This window comes from Blennius ocellaris (assembly GCF_963422515.1).
Source record: "Blennius ocellaris genome assembly, chromosome: 13".
NCBI lineage: Eukaryota > Metazoa > Chordata > Actinopteri > Blenniiformes > Blenniidae > Blennius > Blennius ocellaris.
In genome coordinates this window covers 22,420,121-22,441,551 of record NC_137662.1, presented here as the reverse complement: position 1 = coordinate 22,441,551, position 21,431 = coordinate 22,420,121, and the positions used below count along the sequence as shown (strand labels likewise).

Here is a 21,431-nt window from a genome sequence, read left to right as displayed (position 1 = left end):
CAATATTTTAGAGACATCCCCCCCCCCCCCCCCTTCGTTGTTCGAATTCCGCTCACCTCACCAATTTGTAATATATCTCAGAATGTATTGAGAGCGGTTTTATGCCTGTCAGTCTTTGCGGAGGGAATTTGTACAGGCTGTCAGACTGCTTGCGGGGGCAGCAAGATATCAGAATGCCTGTCAAATTCTACTGCGTGTCTCAGAATGCCTGTCAGACTGTACCGAGGACAGTTTGTATCCCTATCAGACTGCACTGTCACAGAATGTCTACCGAAATGTACTGGGTGTAGTTTAACGCCTGTCTCTCTGTACTGACGGTGTTATGATGCCTGTCAGACGTACTGAGGACTTTTCGCCCTCGCTAACCAGGAAGTGAGCTTCCCGACGCGTCGCAGTCGTTGTCCTGTTCTGTTTGAGGGTAAGAAGCTACTAGAATCACAGGTTTCTTCAGGTAAACCAGTTATAAAAGCAGGACAGTCAGTTATGTTGGAACTGTTGGGAGTTTTGTGCTGAAAACAGACCGGAAGTCAGTCAGAAAAAAAAATGCCCACAAATAAACAAAACTGTAGAATATTGACTGTGTGCGCAATGTTGAACCTACTAAGCTTCCGTAGTTCTGACATGCGCACTGAGTGTTCCTCGCGCCGACACTGACCAGCAGGAAGCTGCTGTGTCTAAATTAAAACTACAAGTTCTACAGTTACAGTTGTCGTCATTGTCACAACAAAAACCAAAACAGTGAATAAGTGGTGATTGTGTTTCAGTGAAATTCAAAATAAACTCAGATACAGAGACAATCGTGAGTGTTTCTGTGTGTGTGCGTGTGTGTGTGTGTGGGTGCGTGCGTGTGTGTGTGTGTGTGTGTGTGCAGATGACTGAGGTGAGCCAGCAGCAGTGGGGTCAGGTCTCTGGTCTGGGACCAGTGGATGTCTGGGTCCTCCAGTCCTCCCAGGTCCGGGTTGAGGTGCTCAGCTTTGGGGCCATCATCAGGTCCGTTCACTGCAGCGGGACCGACGGTCAGATGAAGGACGTCGTCCTGGGCTACGACGACCTGGAAGGTGGGAAATAACCGAGCCAACGACCCTCAAGAACATATGACTGTTTGTAACGGTTTGTAAATTCAGTGGAAATTATAAAGCTTCACGCTGTGGTGGAAACGTGCATAGACACATCAAAGTGTCACATTTCTGACTCCCACTGATGGGCAGTATCGTGTCAGGTAGTCACAACATGGAGGGCAGCAGAGCGCCGGACCAACCTTACTTTCTATCTTACGACAAAGGGGTGTCCAAAGTCGGTCCTCCGTGGTTCGGGTCTCTCCAAGTTGCATTGAAGGTCTCACGGTTGGGCATTTTCACAAGTTTGATGATGATGATGATGATGAAGCAGGGAGAGAGCGAACAATTCCCTTTTTTCCTGATCATCGCTCCCATTGCGTGTTTGCAGGCTATGTGTCTGACAAGCGGTACTTTGGGGCCGTCGTTGGCCGCGTGGCCAACAGAATTGCCGGCGGACACTTTGTGGTGGACGGGAGGGAATACCAGCTCCATCTCAACAACGGACCCAACGCTTTGCATGGAGGCCTGAAGGGCTTCAACAAGGTGAGCTTTACACATACGCCACGGATTGTAATAAGAGACAGGGGAACGCGATTGAAGAACACATGATTATAACCCTATTTTATCAATTATGGACACGTCCTTCATCTGTCCATGTACTAGGAAGAAAAAGTAAATAAATAAACAAAGACAACTGGAGTCAGAACTCGTCAAAGGAATAACTGTCGGACTGAGTCAGTCAATGAAGAACCGCCGGTCGCGTGTGATTAACAGTGTTAACGATTTATATTGTGTTTAAAAATCCGTGAGGCGATCTGGTGCGCGGCAGCAGTGGACAACGGCGTGCAGCTGAGACTCACCAGTCCCGACGGAGACCAAGGCTACCCCGGGGAGCTGGAGGCGTCCGTCTGCTACACCCTGCTGGTAAAGACGCTCCGGCTCATTACGTCCGTCCGGCGGAACGTTCGGTTTGATCAGCTGACTTTTTGAATAAGGTCCAACATGTTCAAGGTCAACTCTGAACTTTGCAGCCAAACGAACTGTCTTAAAAGGTTTTTCTCAAAAAATGTACATGAATTATTACTATTCTAATTTAATTCTTCTTGAAATGATTGTTGATGGTCTTTTTGGTTTGGCTTGGTTTTTTTGTTGTTTTTTTTAAATGATCAGCTACAAGCTACTTAAAGTTTAAATTTCGTCCTGTTGATCGACAGACATTTCATCTTTCTATATTTGGTTTGTTGCTGTGAAGTGGCTGGATTAACTCCGTTAATTACGTAAAAAACATTTTTTAATGAATTAACTCTTCAAATCAATTAATTAAATTAGCGCGTTCATTTTTGACAACACTATTATTATTATTATTAGTTTATTCATGTAAAAACTGCTCTACAAATAAAGCTGGCTTGAGTTGCAGTGAATAGGATTTGACTTTTATTTTGCAGGGGAACACGCTGACGGCCGAGTACCGAGCCCGCTCCACCAGAACCACACCCGTCAACCTCACCAACCACACCTACTTCAACCTGGCTGGGCAGGTGGGCGCCTTTCACCCGCTGGCGTTCCGACTCCAGAAACTTACTTCTCTTGTTTTGAATGCGAATCAAGGGTTTCTGGGTTTTTTTTGTAACCAAACATAACTTATTATCCTCTTTTTTTTCATCCATTTGTTTACATAAGTTCATTAATTGAACACGTTGGCATTTTTAGAAAGGGGTGATTCAATAAGTAAGTATTGTCTCCATTTCCGATTCCACTGGACTTTGAAGTATCGCTTGGTCGAATCTTGTTTTGCTTAAGATATATTTCCGAATAAATTAATTCTATTATTTTTAGTGACAAGATCAGCTTGGTTCTGTTTTGATGGACTTTCGATATGGAAGTCAATACCGCGAAACCAAAGCCATTGTTCTTCATTGATTTTCAAGTACTGAGGTTTTGTTTTTACACAAACTCTTCTGGTCGGTGTGGCTTCAGGATGCAAAAGACATCTATGACCACGAAGTGTCCATCAGCGCTCCGTCCTACCTCCCCGTGGACGACACGTCCATTCCAACAGGTGAAGGTTTTACACCTCCGTGTGGGAAAGTAACGCAATGCGTAAACAATTGTGGGAGCACACATTTCAGTGTTTTGTACAGCGCTTGACAAATGTGCGGATTTAAAAAAAAAAAAAATATTATTAGCCTCTGAAGTTTCATTCATTCATTCGTTTGGTGAAGAAGCACGTGTGTGTGTGTGTGTGTGTGCGTGCGTGCGTGCGTGCGTGCGTGCGTGTGTGTGTAAAATTCACTGCAGAAAATTCCAAAGTGTTTGGACATCGTTCATGTTTTTCATTGCAGAATTAAAGCTTCTTCTGTTGTGACAATGTTGATATAAGTATTGACAGTCATGCTTTGTCCCGTGACTTTGTTGTCCAACGTGTCCACAGGAGAGATCCGAGCAGTGGACGGTTCCCCGTTTGACCTCAGGAAGCCAGTTCTTCTTGGCCCACGGCTGAAGGAAGTTCCGGGTCTGGGGTTTGACCACAACTTCTGTTTGTCGGCACCCAAGGACGCCTGGGCCGAGAGACACGCCGCCCGGTGTGTCAGAAGTCACTTTATCTCTTCTTTATTTTTTTCTTACGGTCACACAGCAGCACACTGACCCTTTATAAACACATAAACCAACTTTCAGAGTCCATCATCCAGCCAGTGGACGTGTGCTGGACGTCTCCACCAGCCAACCAGGAGTCCAGTTCTACACTGCCAACGTCCTGGACGGTTCTGTTGAAGGGAAGGCTGGCGTGAGATACGGGAAGCACAGCTCCTTCTGCCTGGAGACCCAGAACTGGCCTGATGCCGTCAATAAGGTCCGTGTGGAGGAAATCAAGACCGCCGTCATCGGTTTTAACTACTAGAACTAGGATTAAAAAAATAAACCCATAAATAAAACAGAATAGTCTCCAACTCTGCACTAAAACTAGCATCTCAGTTTGTGTTCCACATTATGCTGACTCAGGGTTTAATTCTCTCTCTCTCTCCGTTTCCAGGTTTCGTTCCCTGACTGTCTCCTTCGTCCTGAGGAAGACTACCACCACATCACCCGCTTTACCTTCTCCACCGTCTGATGGGCTGAAGAACGGACAAATTCTACCTTCCAATACATTTCTCTTTACTTTCTCACCAATCAATCATGTAGCGTGTACTTTGATGAGCACGACGGGTTTGTTTCCTCTCCAGGGTGTTTAAACGTGATGCACATTTTCCGGTTCTGACGACGGTGGAAAGAAATCCAGAATTTATGATTTTGAACGACGTAATCACAACATAAACAGTCGCATCCTAAATGTTTTCTGCTGTATATTGTTATTCTAGACAATAATGGGTACATTTAATGACATGACACTTTTTTGTTAATCAAAATACTATTAAAATTTATTAAATGAATCTTTTTTTAATGGATGTCCTAGTCCTCACTACTTTCAGTGGTTTTCCACCATAGTTCATGATACATATAGAATTTAAACAGAAGTTAGTCGACAGTGTGGATTCTCAATATTAATGGGAATCATTTTCACCCTCTATTTCTCAAGGCTGCATTTCTGTTCATTTATCGTCCCTTCATTGTTCTCTCTACGTCTTCAAAGATCCAAACTCAGATTTTGATGGCAGAAGTAATAAAAGCTATACTTGTAGATTCACTGCGACACATTAGTGATGTAACCTGGTGTCATCTGTATTATAGGTCCAGAATACGGTGATATAACCATTTTAATGAGCTTCTAGCAGTTTTGCCATCAGTGTGACTGTTTGCATTGGAGGAAAAAAAAAGACCACTGACAATTGAATCCTTGTATTAAGATAACTATATTTATATGTATAAAAAAAAAATCAAACAAATCATTCAGAATAAAGTACCTTTGACAGTAGCTGCACACAGATTTGACAGCGCAGTGCATAAAAACACATGAACTCAAGACAATTTTTTTTTTTTTTTTTTTCCAAAAGGAAAAAAAAAAGCTGATTTGACGATATCAACGCCCCGATCAGGAGTTGATGTGATTGTCTGGATGTCTGGATCCTACTTCACACAGTAGTAAAAACTTAAAAACAAAAAAAAACAGGGAAAGAAACACCTTTGGCTAATGTAACACAACTTTTTCCCGTGTGTGTGTGTGTGTGTGTGTTTCATCACAGGCTTAGGCTTGTGCAGTGCAGCTCAAAAACTGGAGAGCTCAACAGGAAGCATTTAAACTCATTAGCCAGCAGGTCAAACAAGTAAAAGTCAACAATGGGACATCGTGTATTTAAAAAAAAAAAGAAAACCCCAAAATGATCCCTTGTCTTGGGAGCACAGGGAAGCGCTTCCACAACCCACAGCGGAGAAACGGCCGTGTGAGAGGAGATTTCCTGCGCTGCTTTCGTAGACGTCACGCCGTCCGTCCCGCCGCTCGGCTTCACAGCATGTCGTCGTCTTCTCCCCCCCCGTACATGTCGGCCAGCTTCTTGAACCGCGGCCCCCACTCGCCCAGGCAGTCGTAGTTCTGGTCGCCGCTGTTCAACGAGTTCAGGGACGAGAGGCTTCCGGCGTCGGAGCCGCCGCCCTCGAAGTCGAACACCAGCAGGGAGTCGTAGGGGGGCGCCGTCGGGTCGTTGTCCGCCGCTTTCAGGTTCTGAGAGGAGAGCAAAGGCGGTGTCAGTTGGCGGAACTTCATTTCTGCTTCTGGATTTATTGAAATGCTAGTTTTTGTTTTGTTTTTTTGAAACCATTGAATTATCGAGGAAAAACTACGTGACGCGACGAACCGCGTTTTTAAAAAAACGATTCCTTTTTTTTTAAATAAAAAAAAAAAAGAGACATTTTTAAATACATTACAGTCATTCCAATGTGCTTTTATAGAGAAAATAGAAAAACCCAACATATCCACATGAGCAAGCAGGTGTGTTTGCGACTGTGGAAAGGAAAAACTCCCTCAACAGGGAGAAACTTTGCAGAAACCAGATTCAAAGGCTTTCTGCTGACCGGTTGGGGTGAAAGGATAGAGGAGAGGAAAGACAGAGAGATGCATACAATACCCATGTTAGTGCTACATACATTTTTTTTTTTTTCATTATAATACAATAATCACAGTGAGCCAAATATTTTCCAACTGCCATGAGATTAAACCAGCCTGAGCGACAACAGAGCAAAAACCAAAATAATCACAACAATAATAGCAAAGGCAAAAACAAAAGGACATAAAACAAAGAACAAAACAACAACAGGATTTTGATAATTGACAGAACAATAGCAGAAAATAAGAAAAATCAGCAGTAAATCTCATCAATGGGGAGTGGAAGTGTGTGTGTGTGTGTGTGGTTTGTCCTCTGGATGTGAATGGAACTGTTGTGGGGGGGCCCGCAGTAAAAAAAAAAAACGATTCCACTCACGTCATCGATAAAGTTGCCGATCTCCTCGGGGTTGGCGGGGCGGGGACGGTACTGCGGAGCCGGGGCGAAGTTGGGAGGCATGTCGTTCCTGAACACCTCGGGCCGGTCGTCCAGGCCGCGGTGGAGAACGCCGAGGTCGTAGTCCTGGAGGAGGGTCAAGCAGAACGGCTTTACAAATCACTGGACCGGCTGGCAAATGCAAATGAATGACTAGGACATTTAAAATTGCGTTTTTGGGCTTCAGAGGTTGATATTTTGAAACTCGGGGTTAATAAATGTTGGGATGGACATGGACGTGTGTGTGTGTGTGTGTACCTGATCGTCTTCTCCGCCTCCCTCTTCATCATAGCAGTAGATGTTGTCTCGGATTTCCTCTTCTGGCAGAAGGAGGTCCTTCTTCTCTCCACTCCGCCGCCGGGCAAACAGCAGCGCCAGCAACACGAGCACTGAGCAGAGAGGACACAGTCAACACAGGCTGGGGGGGGGGGGGGAGGTGTTACGGAGAGACTGGTCACCTCAGTCAACGTGTCCAGCAACCGTCAAGGATTAATGATCAATGGGTTTCCCCGTACTTTAAAATCACCCCGGTAACTGACGCTGAATGTCTAACTGGCTCCGGACCAGCTGATGTTCTCGACAAGCTGCCCGGAGCTCCGCCTCCTGACCAATCGGATCTCCTGGAGAAATGCCCCGCCCCTTTCCTTAAACGATGGCGGGTTCAGCGCTGAGCTGCAGCCGAGCGCGAGAAACTAAACTTGCAAGGGATCTTTTTTTTGACAGGATAAAATAAATCGTGGTCACTTGAGGCTTTGAAGGACGTTTTTGTTCCCGTTTCGCTCAACGAGGGTTCGATCTGGAATAACGAGGTCAACGGTCACACCGATGACAGAAACATGAATTAATGGAACGGAGAACTAGCTACTCGCGGTGACGAATGTTCCAACACAAAAAACAAACAAACTCAGCCTCAAAACAACTGGATGGAAAAAAAATCCAAACGAAAAGAAGAGCGGTGAGGAAGTTCAGCCTGAAACGTTTCGGCTGTAATGAAGTGAAACTGAGTGATCGGGTGGCGTTTTCCCTTTATATGAACTGCAGTGGAACGTGGAGACTCACTGAGCAGTCCCAGGATGGCGCCCAGGATTCCCAGGATGACCGGCAGGCTGGTGCCGCCGGCGATGCGCCCCTTGCAGACCACGTCCTCCCCGGAGCAGTCGCACACCGTGGCCTGGACGGTGTTGTCCTGCTCCAGGCCCTGGTTGTCCGCCACCCGGAGGACCACCGTGTACTCGCCACTCTCCAGCTCCGTGGCCAAACTCAGGATGATGCCCGTTTCTGTCGAGACGACGAGAGAGAGAAATGTACCTCAAGAGCTTTTTCACAGCTACAGCTTTGCACTGTCACTCCTCCTCCACCGGGCAGAGAAGATCGGGGCGAATGAATCACACCGAGGAGGATTTAACTACCGGACATGAATAGTTCGACTTTATGCTACGACCTGAACGGTTTTAACTTTCATGAAGACGTGTTGATTCTAGTCAAGTCCTTCATTTGTCGCACAATAACTGCACGTCGTATAACGTGCAGTGAAATGCTTCAAGTACAAGTTCTGCATGGATAGAGGAATAGAAAAAATGGAAAACACAAACAAGGAAAATGGAGTATATGTATATAATATTATATTATATAATGGAGAAGGCCCACGTTTGTTTTACCAACTTGTTGACGCCATCACACACAATCAACGGACGACTCATCCACAAATACTTTTTTCAGCATTACCGATTTGAAGGATTGGATTTCAAAGTATATTTGACACATTTGGAAGGTTTATTAAGTATATTTGACACAAAAACATAAGCGGGGGCAAAGTAGACCAATCTTCGAGAGAAACAAAGCCATAGGATACCATACTATACTAATATATATGGAAATATACTGGATATATGAAACAATTAAAATATCAATTAGGAATAACATAGAAAACTACACTGTACAGGATTTATTTTATTGTGAAATGTCATCCGTGGAGGAGTTGTCCTACAATCATCTCTGCGAGTTTCTCCTGAGCCTCGTTTTATCGAGGAGCGTCACTCGATACCTGCCAAAAACTACATTTCCGAAGAAGCAGAACTTCATTTTTCTTTCCCTTTTTCTTTTGCAGGATCACATCCATGTACGTACTTGTGTCGTTCATCCTCACGGTCCAGTTGCTCCTGGACGAGCCCTGCAGAGAGACGGCGTACGGCGCCGTGAAGCCGGGCCCGTCTTTGTCGGTCACTGCCAGCAGGCTGGGGCCCGACTCTTTGTTACACACCTGAGGAAAAACACGAGGATCCAATTAAAGCTTTGCCACCACTTCACCGAATGAGTTCCGCCAAATCGTTGGCGGAGCCGACGGGGGAATTCGGGGCTAACCCTGATGGAGCGCTCCACGATGGTGGGCGCGTTGTCGTTGACGTCCTCCAGCTGAATGACCAGCGTGCCGGTTCCCGTGGCCGGGACTTCGTCTGGCGAGGAGAGAGACATTCGCACAATGAGAAAAGTCAGTGAGAAAAAAGCCATTCTTAAAACTGGGAATGACTGCATATTCTTTATTTTCCCAATCGGTATTTCATATTTTTTTTACTTTTTATTCAAAAGAAACTGGAGTGTGAACCTAACAAAGGGATCCAGAGCATAAAACTGAGCTTTCAACAAGTAAAATTAAGCTTTAAACATAACAGAAAGGGTTATTATTATTCCTCATAGCCTATTCAAGATTAATCATTTCATATTTTGTTGAGCTCCCAGAAAATCACCATCCAGAAACAGGAAATCAGGAGGACTTTGTCTTTAATATACCCGACAGGTTTAAAATTATTTAAACAGGAAAAGGCCATTGCAAGAAACGAGGAAAAGGTGGTTTGATATTCTATGGGATGTTTTTTAAGATGGGAAGAATTACAAAAGTGTGTTTTTGAAAAGATGGGAAAGACGGATCAGGTATATTTAACCAGTGGCGCCATCTTTTATATCATTTTAAAGAATGTGGTAAGATTTTAGTTAAGAGTGTATTATAACCTGGTGGAAGGACCAATCATTCATCTATGTACCATTTATACAGGTTTATACAACCTGGAATGTACCAATTAATGCCAGAGGCAAAATGTTATGTGGAGAATTTGGTGAACCAAAAAAAAAAAAATAATAAATTTGTTTCAGGAAAACCTTTAACGTCCCACAAACGACCAAAAAAAACCCAATTTCCAGCCTTCCACTTACCGTTGTCATAAGCGCCAATGAGTGCAGTGTATTTGTTGTCCTTGACGAAGTGAGACTCTCGGTCCATGAGGTTCTTCACGGTGATCAGGCCCGTGTCCTTGGCCACGTTCAGCCAGCCTGCAGGGTCGTTGATTACCTTGTACCTGAGCAACCAGAACCGGCACGCAGACGGAAGTTATGTACAAATCAAGCCCTGAACAGACTTTTTTTTTTTTTTTTTTAAACATAATTTAATATATAAAACTCCCGCTTCGGCTCGGCTCTTACATGACTTTCTGCTTGCGCGCAGTGTCCGGGTCGGTGGCGGTGTACTGCACCACCTCGCTGTCCACGGCCAGGTCCTCCCGCTTGGACAGCAGCTTCTCCGCCGGGTCGAACACCGGAGGCTCGTTGACGTCCAGCACCGTGACGACCACCGTGGCGGTGGCGGTGGGCAGCGGCGTCGCAAACGGAACTTCGTTCTCCACCGCGATCAGCAGCGTGTGCTTGCTCGCCCTCTCGAAGTCCAGGCCCTGGGTTTTTTTTTTTTGGTCGGGGAGGGAAAGTCGAACGTGAGTGTCGACGCTAGAATGTTCAGGAAATCGCTGCAATTGGTTCCCTTTGCTTACCTTGGCGGTTGAAATGATGCCCTCTTGCTTGTTGCTGGACGTTTTCACGGTGAAGAGGCCGCCGGGATCACCCTGCACGATGGTGAACTTGGCGTTCCACGCCGGGGAGTGCGGCTCGTCGGCGTCCGTCACCGACATCTTCGCCACGGCAGCGTCCACTTTATTTTCTGCAACCGAGGCGGTGTACTGGAGGGGAGAGCCAGAGGAGGGTGTAGATTTAAAAAGAAGGAGGAGGAGAAGAAGTGGCACGTTTTCCCAAACTGGCACGTTTCACAACCACAGACACTGTAATTTTAAATTCCTCTACGCATTTCAATACTCGTCACCTTGGATAATCACATGAAAGTTATATATATAAGATCGTTTCCTAAACGACGCTCCAGATTTGTGTTCGGACGGTTTACATTTTTCGACGACTGACCGGAGACTCGGTTGTACTTACGGAGGGCTGAGTGAACTGGGGGGCGTTGTCGTTGCTGTCCGTCACCTTGAGGATGACTTTAGCTTGTCCGGTCAAGCCTTCGCCGACCATGTCTGCCGCTTGTACCACCAGGGTGTACTTCGGGTATTTCTGTGGGGGGGGGGCAGAGAAACATTTTAAACTACTTGCTAAAGCGATTGAGATGAATGAAGTCGTGGGTACAGACCCTGCCGAGAGCCGCTCACCTCTCGGTCCAGACCGACCGCATTGACTCGGATGACGCCGTTAATTGGGTTGATGACGAACACCGTGTCGGAGGGTTTCAGCGGCTCTTGGCTCAGGATGCGGTACCGTATGTCTGAGTTGTCTGTATTTGGCTGGTCGATGTCCTTGGCCTCGACCCGGATCACCTCAAAACCTGGAGGAAACACATCCAGCAGGAGGACAGTCAGGAGCAGAGAACCACTGCGGTGAAAAAAGAGGATTTAGTGAACTGCTAAATACAGTTTCGGTGGTGATTTCACCAGGACGCGTCACTTATGAGCTTTTTTTCCACGGAAAGGTTCTTTTCTTTTTTAAGAATAATTGGGGATGCAAAAGGTCTTTTTAAGTTGGACTGCGTCAATACTTGCATATCTTCCATTAGAACGACGATAAATGTGAACAATCGGTAATGCAGAGCGAACAAAGTTCAGACTCTGGATTCATGAGTTCATAGTGAAAACTACGAGCCGAGAGTCAGAGGAGAAAATCCAGCAGACTGTTGGTGCTGAGTGCAAAGTAAAAGCATCACGATGGGAAGAGAATTTCAAAAAGTCTTGCATTCAGATTGAATAATTAAACCCCTCTGATCACCTCCTCCGTGTTTCAGTCCATCAGTTAGAAAAGAATGTGAACGACAAGTCTTAATTACAAAGAATTACAACCGATACACTAGCCATCAGAATTAAGTCTCGATAAATGGACATCTTTTTCTGTCAAAATAAAGCCACTGGGCGTTTTCCCAGGTGAGAGTTTTCAGATACTTTAGAACGACACGTTGCACAGTGTCACTGGCAAATGGTTCTCATTCCCTTCAAATCCAGACGGTACCTATTGGCGAGGCCTCTGCCACTTCCCCCACAAAGGTCTCTTGGATAAAAATGGGTTTGTTGTCGTTTTGGTCGATGACATTGACGACGATTTCCATGGGCTCCTCGGCATTTCCTGAACCTTCAGCCACAGCGTGGGCGTTAAACTGCACACAGACAAGAGTTGTACGGTTTAGACAGCAGGAGATGCAAGTGGAAGGCAGGACCCACCGCGGGCCTGACACGCGTTTCCACATTAGTGGGTAAAACTTCAGGAGCTATCGTTTTCTGTAATTGGTCAAGAAATTATACAAAGTTACTGGCCATATTATTGGCCGCAGGTAAAAAAAAAAGCCATGACCAGAAAATGGTTGAAAATGGAATCACCGACCATTGAAGAATGGATCGATATCATTCATGGAATTTGTATAATCGTTTTCCCTCAGGGGTGCAAAAAGACACATTTTATAAGCTTTGGTCTAAATGGACAGCATGTGTAAAAACAGTGAGATCAGATTTCAACTGATATCCTATTAGGTGTGCCAACATTTTAAAAAGAAATGTGTGTGGATGTTTGTCTCAGGTGATAAAAGCATAATGAGGAGATGAGCCCCCCCCCCCCTTTTTTTTCTTTCCTTTCCTTCCAATCATCATCGAGAACATGGAGAACTCGGGAGGACGGTGTGGACTGAGATACTTGGACTCTTCTTCGTTATTGGTTTCTGTTCGTTCTCTGTTCATTGTATTTAATGAAAGACAATGAGGATAGGTCCAAGGATACTGTAAAATTGTACAAGTGAAATGGTGTCTACCCATGTGTTTTCCAAATAAAAAGTTAATTACAAAAAAAAAAAAAAACAACTTCAGGAGCTGAATTGAAGTCTACTCACCAAATACTTGTCCTGCTTTTCTCTGTCAAGCGGCTGACTGATATACAGAATGCCAGTGTCTCTGTCCATGCTGAAAAGATTCACCGGAGGCTGGTCGGCTCCTGGGCCAGTGATGCTGTAATAGATCTTCTTTAATTTATCTTCATTGGAGCGGATCTGGAGGCGAGAGGAACCGACCACAAGAGCAACAATGACCATTACAAACACTGCAAGTGAACAAGTCATACAGCTCTGCTGGATGTCAAGCAGCTCCTGCCACCTGGTGGTAGCCAGTGGTCAGCACTGGAACTCGTCCTTCGCAAGTGGTATTGGTGTCAAGGTAGAGTTTAAAAAAAGCTGAGCACCTTCCACTTATAAAGCTAAAAAGAAACAATGGCGATCAGAATGCTTTTACATACAAAAGGCACTTTATTTCTATGAAGATGCAACATAGTGAGGAAAGCAAAGCCTGCAGGATGTTTATATCCGTCTTAATTATTTAGATTTTGTCTCAGAGTGCAACAACCTGACGTTTCTCTAACCTTTTAATAAGTGGGTCTTCTGCTTCACAGTTCTAATAACCAACACCCTGGAGAGTGTCCCCATTTGACGCAGTTGATGAAACGCAGGCCGCCAGTGAAACCAGTGCCAGTTACACAATGTCAGCATTTTTCATATCAACGTGTCTCATGGTTCCAAAAGAAAGGCTAATCTTTTGGAAATACCACTTTATGAGACACAAGCACCGAGTCGTGCATGAAATGTGGGAAAATGGATGTAAGTGTCTATAATCACGGGGAACGCACCTGAGATACTGCCAGGGGATAAGGTCCTCTGTCATTTTCAACAACAGTGAGCGGTGGAATGACCCAGTCTCTCTTCCGCCTCTTCAGACCGCCGTTAGACTTTGGGAAAAGCAGAACCGGCAACGTGGGCTCCTGTGGGTTAGTCAATGGGGGGAAAAACATCAGTAAGATGCTGTACGAAAGAACAGCTTCAGAAAATCACGGTAAAACGCTCAAGCGAGATTTTTGTAACGAAACGAGAATGCAGCCTTCAAAAGTGACCGTACCTGTGAGGGGGAAGCAGGTTGTACTTCCTGTTGGTGGTTTTCATGGTGGCCGTGGTGAGATAATGTGACCGGAATGGTTATTCTGCGACCTTCTGAATCCCGGGCGTGAAGGAAGAAATTCAAGTCTCCTTCGTGAAGAAAAACTGGTCTCGTTACCTGAAAGAAAGAAAAAAAAGTCCGTCCATATATATAGAAAATATTAAAAAAGCTGCACGCGGCATTGAACATTATGGTCTGAATGTAAAGTTAATACGGTCAAGTAGTTAAGAACACTTGGCCAGACACATGTGCAGTGATCATAAAATGTAGAATAAGGTACTTCAGACATCCATGCAAATTTTCACGAAGTTAAACATGAAGCGGTGAAATAATTCCTTGCAAAAAAAACAACAAAAAAAAACACCTCTACGTGGCACAGTACACTTGTTCACAGACGCAGTGTGACGACTGCCCAGTGGAGGGCGCCAGATAGCTGGAGGCTGAGTGGAACAGAAGTGGAACTCTAAAACTCAGGGAACTTTTTCCTCCCGTTTATTTTTCCTTTGCAGTGAAGCCGTGACAATATTCTTTGCAGCTTTTCAAGTCGATTCTGAAGTCCTCCGCTCTTTTCTCTGTGCGCGAGATATTAGATTTGATATACTTCACAGTAAAATGGCAGGTCTCGTCCTTTTTCGTTGTTGATAAATCGTAAGTTGTATTCATTCTGTGCATGTTGTCCGTGTTGGACTTTAAATATCTGCAGCATCTCCATCACAACTCACCAGACTGATCCTTCGTCTGCTTCTGTGATTCTGACGGCCGTTGTTACTTATCGTTTTGCACCGCGAGTCTTTACTCTAACTTTTATATGAGGTTGTTAGTAGTTTTAATGGCCGACAGTCACTACGCTGCATCACCTCCACCGAATGTAGGATCGGCTGCAATAAACTACATTTCAGCTATTCAGAGTGTCTGGTCATATTTCTGTGGTTATTTTGCCGAAAGTCACTCAAAAGTAATACAAAGGGAGTGTTACTTATTACTATTCAGAGACAGTGATAATGAAACGCAGTAATAATATTATATTTTGGAAGTAACTTGCCCAACACTGAAACATGGCAGGAAACATTTTGATCTGAAAGATTAAAAGTTAAATTTTGTCCAACTTATAAACTTTATTTTATAAGTCAACAACTTTCACAATGTGAAATAATGTTTGTATTCGATATTAGTTATAATATATAAATATAGATTATTATAGATATTAGCCCACAGACAGTGTCATCTCCCAGTTTCAACCATCCATTGGTCCCATCAAGACGGAACTTCACGGGACGTCAACAGCCCGAGAGGCCTGATGCAGTTTTAATCGAATTACAAGAGGTTTCCCAGAAAGCTGGATCATTAGGAGGAGAAGCTGTGTGAAGAGTGTACTCACAGTTAATGTGCCGTCTCTTTGCACGGCGAAGCGGGTGTCACTGCTGAGAACCACCCTGTGGTCGGTGCATTCAGTGAGGCCCACTGGGAATGGACAGGAGAGTCGCGTTACAACAAGGCACATCTTCAATAAACTGACAAAAACAAAGACATTCATCAGGTGCCGCCATTTCCTCCCACCAACAATGAACCCGCTGATCATGCACCAGAACTGGAGGAGGAAGTACGATGAGAGACATGATTAGATAAGACCCAAATGTGTTGATGTGAATGTTTCCATCTTATGGATGGAGTAGTTTCTTTTTGCGTGATTTTAACAAGATAAGTTTTACTCTTCGCGAAGGGAGACAAGAAGAGTAGTTATTGTGTCTCTGCTTCAACACACTTGAAGGAGACACGAGCTTCAGATTCTCTAACCAGCGAGCAAAGATGAGAATCGCCACCTTCACCACCAGCTACAGGTACTTCCTGTTCCCGGCACAGGATGCAGCTTCAGGTCAGGACTTTCTCTGCAGCCGGCTTGTAGAAAACAGCCAGCGGTGGACGAGAGAGACATTCAGCCTCCGACATAGAGGTGTTCTCGGATTTCTAGTACCTAAATAAATTCAACCATTTTGCCCAGAAACCATTTCTTTTGTCGAATCCTCATTTTTTTTTGGTCTCCCGTCTCAAACGGTTCACCCGGCAGGCGAGTCGGAAACAAGCACGAGCGGTATGATCCAGGACATACGCAGCGAAACGGCGTAAAGCCACTTATTTGTCAGTCAGCATTGTGTACACCCATTTCCAAATACTTTAATCAGAAAGAACTCAATGTGGTGAGCATGTCAATGCAGCAGACGGAGGACGACCACGATGGACGGTGACTCCCACCCACAGGACACGACGACTCTATAGAGCTCCTCCAGCCACAGGCTACATCACACAAGAGGTACGTCTGAGAAATATCGCAGGTCCTTCCATCATGCTGCCGTCAGATGAGGACAATCGGCACTGCTAGTAGTCCAACTGGTTGAGTTCTGCATTATAGACAGTTTACACGCATGTACTTCTCTCTCTCTCTCTTTTTATTGTCCCATTTGAATGAAAGCATCATGCTCATCCCAACACACTTTGAGAAGCCCTGGTCCAAGTGTGCGTTTGCTTTCACCTCGACAAACAAGGTGCACTCTGACACGAACTGCAGCTTTGAAGGTGAAATTGGACTCCATTTGAAGCCGTTCATTCGCACGCAGACAGAGAGAGACCCACATGACCCGCGCTATTGGTGGGAGATACGCCTGCTTGCAACGAAACAAGTGTGTCATCTGAATCGAGACATGTTCGTGTAAACACCTTTAAACGGTGTTCTCGCCTGTACAACAGCGCGTCGACGCCGTCATTGGGGCCGTTGCACCGTCTTACGGTTCCGCGTAACGGCGGTTGCGTACAGTGTTAAAGACCGAGTCACCCAAGGCACCTCAAAATATAATGGCCGCCGGTGCAGTTTAGTGTGAAGTCAGAGTCACATCGTGGGGTTTGTGGGGTGATCCTGCATTTTGGCCAGATAAAGTGACCGACAGACAGAGTGGACGTCATACATGGGCGAAAGAAATGGCAGCAGACACATTAAGGGTTTCCACGTCCCTGAGAAGGACTGCTGACTGCAAGCTACGCTGTTAATTATGAAGATAGAAACATTCTGGTGAGGAACTCTTGTGAAAAACACAGAACACGCATCACCACTTTCCAGTAAATACAACCTAAAAAGAAACCCCCACACAAGTTCTGCTTTTTTTCTTTTTAGTGTCTGACACCATTTGAGATGCAGAACCTGCCAAACGGGATTGGGGGCGTCGTTGCAGCCTGCAGCTCGGCACAATGCACGAGCCGAGTCCCGACACTTCATGGGCTCCGTGCGAGAACCAGGTGAACAGTTCACATCGTTTCGTGCTAAACGTATAGAGTCCAGGCAAGAAAAGCCACAAAAACATCCGGAGCTCGCTTGCGAGCAGACGTAGCAACACATGAAATACCTCATTTTAAAGCCGAGGTAAAGCTCTATTGCATGGAAAAAAAACAACAATAATTTTCCCATGGGATAGAGCTTTTCCTCAGCTTTTAAAAGAAAGTACTATTCGTGTTGCTACCTGGACTAGCAAGCGAGCTACGGATGTTTTTGTGGATTTTCTAGCCTGGGATCTATACGTTTAGCACGAGCGGGTGACCTCCCCAAGATGGCGGTGCCGCGAGTCATCAAAGTGTTTTACATCTAGGGCGTTGCGCTCATTAAAATCCATCTCACTTTCAACACACACTGAGCACAAACGTGCATCAAACGGCTTCATACCATCACCGGCTCGGCGCGCAAACACCAGAGGATCAAGCTGCAGGCCTTGTGATTATCTGCGTCCGACGTCACGTGATCCACACCCGGCCCCCCGAGACACTTTAATTACAGACGTCGGGGGAACGACAAAGAGCACAGTTTTTCGCGAGCGGTTCTTACCGTTGCCGAGCCTATGGCCGCGCACCAGGAGCTTTCGGGTCACGGACACGCTCAGCGTCTCGGATTTAAAGCCCGGCTCGCATGCCGGCGTCTCGGCAGCCGTTTGAGCCGACACCTAGAGGAGGAGATGTACGTTAGAGCTCTGCCATCACAGTTTAATAAGCAAACAACTTAAAAAAAAAAAAAAAAAAAATATATATATATATATATATATATAGCAAAGAAAGACAAAACATTGATTTGAAATTCACAACATAAAATCAGCATGTCGGCGTGCAAAATCCCTGAATATCTAGGTTCATATTAATGCGGCAGACTGTGGAGAGAACAGGTCGTCGTGCATGACAGACACACTTGGTGAAAGTCAGACGGCTGCGACGGTTCCAGTTTTACAACAAACCGCCTCTGTTGAGTCGGCGCACTTTCGATTAAAACCACAGTGAGGCACATTGAAGCAAAGCATGACTTCTACACACACTGGCTTTGTCAGACAGATGAGGGGGGGGGGTTTGTCCCCAATATCACTTTGGTGCAGCGAAATGTTGGCGTGTGATATTTCATGACTATTTATGCGTCAAGCTGCAAAAGGCAAAGTGTTTCAATTCAAAAGGATTGAAGCACGATCAGCAGTCATTTGCAGTTTTAGCACCAAAACAAAGAAAAACAAAATCAAAGTATCACTTAACTATCAGAGTTAATACGGTCACACAGTTGCATTTCGTGAACGAAGTGAGTTAATGGACACTGAAGTTGAAGGCGTTTCTCCACAAAAACATAATGAAAATCAAGACCAAGTTATTAACGCCATACGTTGATAATTCTTCCATAAAACAAAAAAAACAACAACCGATTAGGTTCAGGGGCGCGGTTGGACACCCCTGTCCTAGAGACCTGAAGTTTGAATAAAATAAACATTAGGCACATCGCCATTTGTCTCGGTTAATACATTTCTCAAGCCGTTATCGACATGAAAGTTTTAAAAGATGGTGGCAACAACCTGTGGAATCCACACATGCAGTGAAATCAAACCATAGCTGATCATGAAATAAGTCATGTGTAATAATGTGAAATGGCGCAGGACAAAAAAGTTATGGGGTTGGTGAAACAGCTTGGCAACCCAAGACACCAGCTGAAATCCAGGGATTCAAATATTCTGAAGAGAGTCGGGCTGCTCAGGACGGGGGGGGGGGGGGCTTTTCTCAACTCATGAAGAAGTTCAGAAACGAGGACAAGCTCATCACAGACCTGTTTTTTTAGAAACCGTTTGACTGGGATTTATTTTTCCTTCTTTAAATCAAAAAGTTCAAACTTGTCCAGAACCACAAGACACAAACGGACCAACATTCTGTATAAATCTGTAAATACAAGACTAAAAAAGTAGAAATTAAAACCGATTTCAACATGCATCATGATACAAATACTTGATGTACACCAGGGATAGAAACCATCAGCTCTGCCAAATGTGAGTGAACTGAATCCATTTATGAGATGACACTCATCCAATTTATCTAATGATCAATATCTTGGTAAAGACAAACCAGTGCACTTTTTTTATTATTAATTGTTGTGTACTGTGGTGAGGAATTGGGTGTTTAATGGCTGAACTGTGGGAACGTCTCTCCTCATCTTTGGACGACTTTTCCACAACAATTCCCACTTTCTTCAAGTGGATCCAGTGCAGTGGGACACAGAGAATATTGAATCCCGTCCACACTGAACAAATACAAGCTTAAACGCTCACTGCCAGGGCGGCAGGTGGACGAAAAAGCAACTTTCCAAACTTTCCACACATCTGTAAGCAATGTATGACAGGGATTATGACTAGACGCGAGTCAGTTTTTATTAAGAAACTTGCATTCCAAAACAGAAAGTCGTGCGAAATCTAAGAAAATATATTTCGCAAAAGGACGACCATTGAACCTTCACGATGATTAAAGCAGCTCCTCCACTTTGGACACCTGCCATCAGTTGCTTCCCTTCGTTTCCTGTAACTCTGAATCATTAATGTATTATTACGATAACGATTCACATGTTAATGTCTTTGTGCCTTGAGATGTGATCGTCTAAGTAACAGTGCTCATTCTGTCAATAGCAATTTATTCATTTTTAAACTCGTGCTTTCCCCCCCCCCCCCCCCCATGTTAAATTTGCAGATGTTTCACAGCATGAATTCACAGTGATGGAAACGGGATTTATTAGTTAAGTCAGTCTTGTATAGGTATAGTGTGCATATTGGGATGTACTTTGCGGCCCGAGTTTTAAGTAAAAGTTGCCAGAAATACTCAAAAGCACAGACACTAGGAAAAATCTATATGCACAGTCACTAAGTACAGACATTTAAATGATAATTTAGGGTTTAATTATTAGTGTGATAGTTTGCCAATAAATATTACCACATGCATGGGGCGTCCCATTTTATTTATACATCATCAAATAAAAGCATCAGAAACTAACCTGCTGAAAACAGGATATCAATGTCAAGCAAGCCAACATCTACCTACAAGTTAATGTTTACTTAGTTCGTTTAGCACGACTGGATCACTGTTATTTTAGAAATCAGAGTTTGACAAATGACAGTTTGTTAAATTTAATGAGCCCTTTAATGGACAAATGAACATATTTGGATATTATTTTCTATTTTCCCCATCATGACATTTAGTCCCAGTGACTGAAAACGGTTGTTAAACACTGGGATAGAAACTTATCATAAACAAATAGTTACTTCTTACTGTGAAACACTGGAAAAAACACAAATCTATTGCATAATATTTGATCACATGTAACGATATAATGAAATTTACATCCAGGAAGCCGTTTTAAACATGTTTTCTTTACTATATATTTTTTTAACTTTAGTGCTCAATAGCTTCACGAGCAAGAAACATGACACGACTGATATTCAACAATAAACTCTGAAAATGGTATTTATGACAAAAAACCAAAACATTGCTTTCCTGTAATATCACAGGCTAGAAATTGCAAATCCTACCAACTTAAAAAATAAATAAATCAATAACAGAGCCTGCGTGTCAATAAGTTGACCCATAAAAGGTTAATCGGAACTTTTTAAAGTCACTGAAATGCTTTTATTTTCTGTATGAAGCGATGGAGGGTTTAAAAAGAAAATAAAAGGAAAAAAGAGAGAGATTCCAGTGTGGTAGAATTAAAGAGCAACGACAGACGGAAGACAACCAAAAGGAAAACGTGTCGAAAGTCAAACCATTGGCTTGAAATTCAACCTGCTTGACGACGACGCCATGAAGCGGAACGAAGGGCGAGGCTCCGGGAAAGAAAGGTTCCGGGGGGGGGGGGCAACTCCACAACTTCTACACTTTTACTGATTTAATTTTGTTCAATTAATTTATTAATTTTTTAAAAGTCTAGTCCCTACTTGGAGAAGAAGGGGGGGGGGGGTTGCCAAGTTTCGAACTGATTTCCGCGGATTCAACGGACGAAGCAGGAAGTCTCACCAGAAAAACGACGGTCAAAACGCCCAGAACCGCGCACCCGGCGGCCCCCATCGGTCTCCGCAGCGTCTCGGTCGGTCCTCAGCGGCCGCACAAAAAAAAAAAAAAAGTCCTTAAGTCCTTTCCAAGTGGCGGGAGAAGGGAGGGTATAATCCTGTCCGCTCTGTCCCGGGCGGTTTCGGTGACTGAGGAGGAAGAAGCAGCTCCGCCGGGCGAGTCTCTGCAGGTACTTTCGACCCGTGACGTCAGCACACAGGTGCGCGCGCTCCGGGCTCCTGATATGGTAA

The 21,431-nt window shown here is 44.5% G+C and overlaps 2 protein-coding genes across 2 annotated transcripts; one reads left to right on the top strand and one right to left on the bottom strand.

Annotated features, from left to right (window-relative positions):
• The first annotated feature begins 393 nt into the window (after nucleotides 1-393).
• galm (galactose mutarotase) lies at nucleotides 394-4,488 on the top strand. The gene is made up of 9 exons (XM_080507611.1): nucleotides 394-418; nucleotides 872-1,058; nucleotides 1,447-1,601; nucleotides 1,869-1,982; nucleotides 2,504-2,596; nucleotides 3,036-3,117; nucleotides 3,490-3,640; nucleotides 3,735-3,909; nucleotides 4,090-4,488. Exons 2-9 carry the CDS (start codon nucleotides 872-874, stop codon nucleotides 4,165-4,167), a joined length of 1,035 nt encoding a protein of 344 aa, XP_080363737.1. The 5' UTR covers nucleotides 394-418; the 3' UTR covers nucleotides 4,168-4,488.
• A 399-nt stretch (nucleotides 4,489-4,887) lies between these two features.
• Nucleotides 4,888-21,318, bottom strand: LOC308138471 (B-cadherin-like). The gene is made up of 18 exons (XM_080507599.1): nucleotides 21,148-21,318; nucleotides 17,678-17,792; nucleotides 15,191-15,273; nucleotides 13,774-13,929; nucleotides 13,508-13,639; nucleotides 12,723-12,878; nucleotides 11,855-11,999; nucleotides 11,008-11,180; nucleotides 10,784-10,912; nucleotides 10,342-10,527; nucleotides 10,001-10,245; nucleotides 9,734-9,876; nucleotides 8,888-8,979; nucleotides 8,654-8,786; nucleotides 7,586-7,804; nucleotides 6,785-6,915; nucleotides 6,470-6,613; nucleotides 4,888-5,712 (listed from the first exon to the last, which is right to left on the bottom strand). Exons 1-18 carry the CDS (start codon nucleotides 21,196-21,198, stop codon nucleotides 5,497-5,499), a joined length of 2,649 nt encoding a protein of 882 aa, XP_080363725.1. The 5' UTR covers nucleotides 21,199-21,318; the 3' UTR covers nucleotides 4,888-5,496.
• Between the last annotated feature and the right edge of the window lie 113 nt (nucleotides 21,319-21,431).

Coding starts and splice junctions, on each gene's coding strand:
- galm (XM_080507611.1), top strand. CDS start 872: ATGACTGAGGTGAGCCAGCAGCAGTGGGGTCAGGTCTCTGGTCTGGGA. Junction 1,059..1,446: donor GGGCTACGACGACCTGGAAG/GTGGGAAATAAC, acceptor GCGTGTTTGCAG/GCTATGTGTCTGACAAGCGG. Junction 2,597..3,035: donor ACTTCAACCTGGCTGGGCAG/GTGGGCGCCTTT, acceptor GTGTGGCTTCAG/GATGCAAAAGACATCTATGA.
- LOC308138471 (XM_080507599.1), bottom strand. CDS start 21,198: ATGGGGGCCGCCGGGTGCGCGGTTCTGGGCGTTTTGACCGTCGTTTTT. Junction 12,879..13,507: donor ATCCCCTGGCAGTATCTCAG/GTGCGTTCCCCG, acceptor TCTCGCCTCCAG/ATCCGCTCCAATGAAGATAA. Junction 7,805..8,653: donor CGTGAGGATGAACGACACAA/GTACGTACATGG, acceptor TCGTCTCGACAG/AAACGGGCATCATCCTGAGT.